Source organism: Osmerus eperlanus, chromosome 24, assembly GCF_963692335.1.
Source record: "Osmerus eperlanus chromosome 24, fOsmEpe2.1, whole genome shotgun sequence".
Classification (NCBI taxonomy): Eukaryota; Metazoa; Chordata; class Actinopteri; order Osmeriformes; family Osmeridae; genus Osmerus; species Osmerus eperlanus.
The window spans coordinates 317,994-322,504 of record NC_085041.1 but is presented as its reverse complement, the minus strand read 5'-3'; the positions used below and the strand labels follow the sequence as shown (position 1 = coordinate 322,504).

The window sequence follows — 4,511 nt, the reverse complement described above, 5'->3', positions numbered from 1 at the left end:
ATCGCTGTAATTTAACTTTTTAGTCAAGCACCTTTTTACTTATATTCACTAAAGCAAAACAAAAACGCTGCAGTAACTAGCAGAGAGACGCGATGCTCTATGACTTTTGGACCTGAGCTTTTCTGTAGATATCGGCTGGTTTTGAAAATATTGTCTTACCTTTTACACTGAGCACCAAGGAGGAAGATGGGTGACGCTAACCATTTTATTATTCCACACAAAAAAACGCCCATAGCGTTAACAACACCAAGGAAGTAACCATGACTTTATCCAATATAAACTACATTTTATAACAAAATGTTTTATGCAATTTTGGTCTTCTCACAGTCTTCAGTCCAGCACATCCAACACCCCGAGAGACTGTCATGTCAGTCGACGGATTTGTGGTTGTCCTTCATACAGGGCGAGGCTGCAGAGAATCGAACAGTTCACAAAGTCATTTTGAAACATTGCTGAATGATTTATAAACGCTCAACTAACTTTATTTAGACTAAGAGACATTAACCTCTAACCCAAATGAAAGCACTCTCGGAAAAGCTAACAAACAAAACAATAGCTTAACTCTGTAATATTTATGTTTGAGAATAGACATTTAGTACAAGTGGTTAATAACCTAAGTGATTATCACAACCAATATTGCTTTATAATACATTCGTGTAGCTTATAGCGCGCGAGAAAGCCATGGAATACCGGTCAACCGGAGTGCATTTCAATTAATAATCAGCAAGGAGTCATATATCAAGCTTCCTTACCCGCAGGGTTATTGAAAAGTGATCTTATAAATACACCAATTTGCATATACAAACTCACACTTTGGGCTGCATAAATATCTGAGAATGAATTTATTTTATGCTTTTAATTTAACGATATATATTTTTAAATGTCACGCTGACACAGTCTTTAATATTTTTTGTAGCCTAAATGTGCAGAGAAGGCTACTATTAATGCCGTGGGTAAATGTGCTATTTACATCGTGCTAAGAAGTCTCCAGGACAGCGTTTGTCTAGCGTTTGTCATATTCAAGTGCCATTTGCCTGTAATGGCAAAATATTAATTTAATTTTAAAATAAAACTCCAGGTTATCAGAAAAGCTTATATGTGTTCGTGTGTGTTTGGGCTTTGAAATAAAGGATCATGTTGCCCTCCGATGTGAAGCTAAATTGTTCCAAACAAGCCCCCACGGGATAATAACGGAACAATAAGTTAAAATGTAATGAATATTTGCCCAGGGACAACAGCCCCGGGAAAGTATATGGCGCGGGGCCACTGAAATGTTTTTATTCTTTTAAACTGTTCTATTTTTGAATTACTTGAATCAGCACATGTAGTCGGATTCAATTGGTCTATGCACTTGATTGTAAATTAATGTGGACAAAATTCCGTTGACTTAGTAAATGGAAGTTAAAGAATATACCTCATAGCTCGGTCGAAAGACATATTTTAATGCTAAATTGTTTTAAATAAATATACACTTTCCTTTGAACAGTAATACTTAAAGGTAGCTACAGCAACACTATAGGTTATTTCTCACGGATGGATTAGTAAGAGTCAGGTTTTACTGGAAAGAGGTTGAAGGTCTGCGTTTGTTGCGTTCACTAAATGTATTCAGAAAGGGAATAGAGTAACCCCACTTCCCTCCAATCTTTGTTTATGTAGTAATATACATATTTTTCGTGGAGGTATTGTGGTTCGGTCTCTCTGTGCTGATTGGGCGTTCAGGTTGGTGAGTGAACGCCCTGCGATTATGTCAGATGGCGTGCAGACCAAACCAGCCCAGCCTTTGAACTTCACCGCTTTTGGCTCTCATTCACGCGCTTCCTCTCATTTCCAAGCCAGGTGCGTTGCAAAGCAAGAAAACCTCTGAGAAAAAAACATAACACTTTACGACTCCTCGACGACTGCGGAAGTTTGCATTACCTCGTTGTAGGATTGTTTGCATATTGCTGGTTTTACGTTTACCAAGACGATTCTGAAAAAGAGAATATCTGGACTAGGTGAACGATTTATCAAACCGGGAAACATTTTGGCTACTGGATTTTTATTGGTGCCGTTTCCAGACACTCTCACCAGCACTTAAGAAGTGGCATGATCTGTGTCCGGCTGCTAGACAGGTGAATATTTGTCCTTGGTTGGTTCTAGAACTTTTCTCCTCGTTATCTTAATTGAGGGATACAAGTGCACTCTTAAAATGTCAAAGCCCGTAGATCATATCAAGAGACCCATGAATGCGTTCATGGTTTGGTCCCGGGGACAGAGAAGAAAAATGGCACAGGAGAATCCCAAAATGCATAACTCAGAAATCAGCAAAAGACTTGGCGCGGAATGGAAACTGCTCTCAGAATCTGAAAAGCGACCGTACATCGACGAGGCGAAAAGGTTGCGAGCGCAGCACATGAAAGAGCACCCAGACTACAAGTACAGACCCAGGCGCAAACCCAAGAATTTACTCAAAAAGGACAGGTACGTTTTCCCTTTGCCTTACCTTGGGGACACGGATCACTTGAAAGGACTCCCTGTGTCAGCCGCGGACTCTCTTTTGAGTTCAGCAGAGAAAGCCAGGGCTTTCCTGCCACCGACATCTGCACCGTACTCGTTTCTTGACCCGAGCCAGTTTACATCCAGCGCGATTCAGAAAATGACCGAGATGCCCCATGCGCTGGCCGCGAGCACTTTGCCGTACGCCTCCTCTTTGGGATATCAGAACGGTGCGTTCGGCAGTTTGGGCTGTCCCAGCCAACATACCCACACCCACCCGTCGCCCACAAACCCGGGCTATGTGGTGCCCTGTAACTGTACCGCCTGGTCAGCGTCGAGTTTACAGCCCCCGGTTGCCTACATACTTTTTCCAGGTATGACCAAGACTGGCATAGACCCATATTCATCAGCACATGCCACTGCTATGTAACGCGACTTTTCTTTAAAAACCTAACTTGAATACAGCAATGCATGTATATACGGACAAAACGCTCCAAAAAAGACATGAAAAGTGTTAATTGCCTTGGACATAAGAGCAAAACTGGCAAGAACTTTTCACGCGACGTTCCTGACCTCAGCATGGAGCTCGGACTAGATGTGAAGGCAGGTGCCCTTTGAACTGTAAGAATTGTAAATGTTATAACGTTTATGGCAACCAGAAAAGGAGGCCTTTAACTTTATTTATTATGTACATTTCAATGCTATGATAATTTTGTTTTGAATTATTGATACCATTTTATTTTCAAATTTGGCTTGCACAATTTACGATTAGCGTTCTTGTTTCCTGTATAGGCCTGATGTTTTGCAGTTTGGCATTGGGGATTGTCAAATGGATAGGGTCAGAACCAGGACTCGGAGTTGAATAAATATACGGGTTGTATTGCTTATATTTATCGAACTGGCACATAAAACTAGACATTCTATTTAAAATGACTAATGAAAAATTATTATCTTTTAATATGTTGCATTTTGCATTTTCCTGTGGTTCAGTGCTAATAGTCACACGTCATTTTTTGTTTTGAAGAATTACTTCAATTTGAAGTCAAGCAGTTAATGTTGTATTTTCTTTCTAAAATGGTAATTTAAAAACCTGTCATGTTATGGAAAGGAAAATGTATTTAGAAGGTTGATACCTCGGGGCTTTGTTCTAAGGCTGAGCAAAGACATTTTGAATAAAGACAATCTGTCTTCAAAAGTATCACATTTTTGTTTGGTCGTATTGTGGCGCGTTTTGCATGCCCAATTAGCCATGGCATTTGAAAACTATAAACAGATATTGGAGTATTTAGATTATTGCCTAATATCTGTTAGAAATATTATTTTAAAACCCAGGACCAAACAATAAAAATATAATAAAAACATTATTACAGGGGTAATTCTAAATTGACTAAATTGAAAACTACAAAATAGCTCGGCTATATTTAAGAGGCACTGTGTAAAATGCTTTAAAAAAATGTAGATTACATTCAGAACATCTTTCCTCATGGTACCACCCAGGCATTGAAAGGCCAATGCGTAATGAGCGTCATTTGATTGAGGTTATATTTGATTGGAGTGGTGGGACGCCATCTGGAACCAATGGGCAGATCTCAGATAACAGCGCGTGCTGTCAGTGCGTGGCTTTTTACAAAACAGAAGGTCTCTTGGACTCGGCTGGCTACATCACAAACAGGCTATGACATTAATTGTGCTGGCTTTACCGGGCACATACCATTGAGAATCCATGTGTGGTAGATTGTTTACGCGTGTGGTCGAGGACGATAGAGGAAGGTTGGGTTGAATACGCCTGTTAGTACAACAACGCAATTATAATTATTGAATCGTTAAAATGGTCCATGGGGTTTAAGACTATCGTTTTGCGTTTGTTTATGAGTAATGATTTATCCATAAGCCCTCTGCTATTCTCACATTTTTTAATCGAGACCTGCATGACCTTTGACCGGCAAACAGTGTGTTGTCTTTTTTTCTGACATGTTGCTCATAAGTCGCTATCAAACGTAACGATTCAATGAGGCTCAATAGGGTATATCCTATGC

General features: G+C 39.9%; 1 protein-coding gene across 1 annotated transcript; it reads left to right on the top strand.

Moving 5' to 3' along the window:
- The first annotated feature begins 1,790 nt into the window (after positions 1–1,790).
- sox14 (SRY-box transcription factor 14) lies at positions 1,791–3,362 on the top strand. Its single transcript, XM_062450861.1, has one exon. It carries the CDS (start codon positions 2,189–2,191, stop codon positions 2,903–2,905), a length of 717 nt encoding a protein of 238 aa, XP_062306845.1. The 5' UTR covers positions 1,791–2,188; the 3' UTR covers positions 2,906–3,362.
- Positions 3,363–4,511: the final 1,149 nt, after the last annotated feature.

Excerpts from the sequence above, each read along its gene's own strand:
- sox14 (XM_062450861.1), top strand. The coding sequence starts at position 2,189 with ATGTCAAAGCCCGTAGATCATATCAAGAGACCCATGAATGCGTTCATG.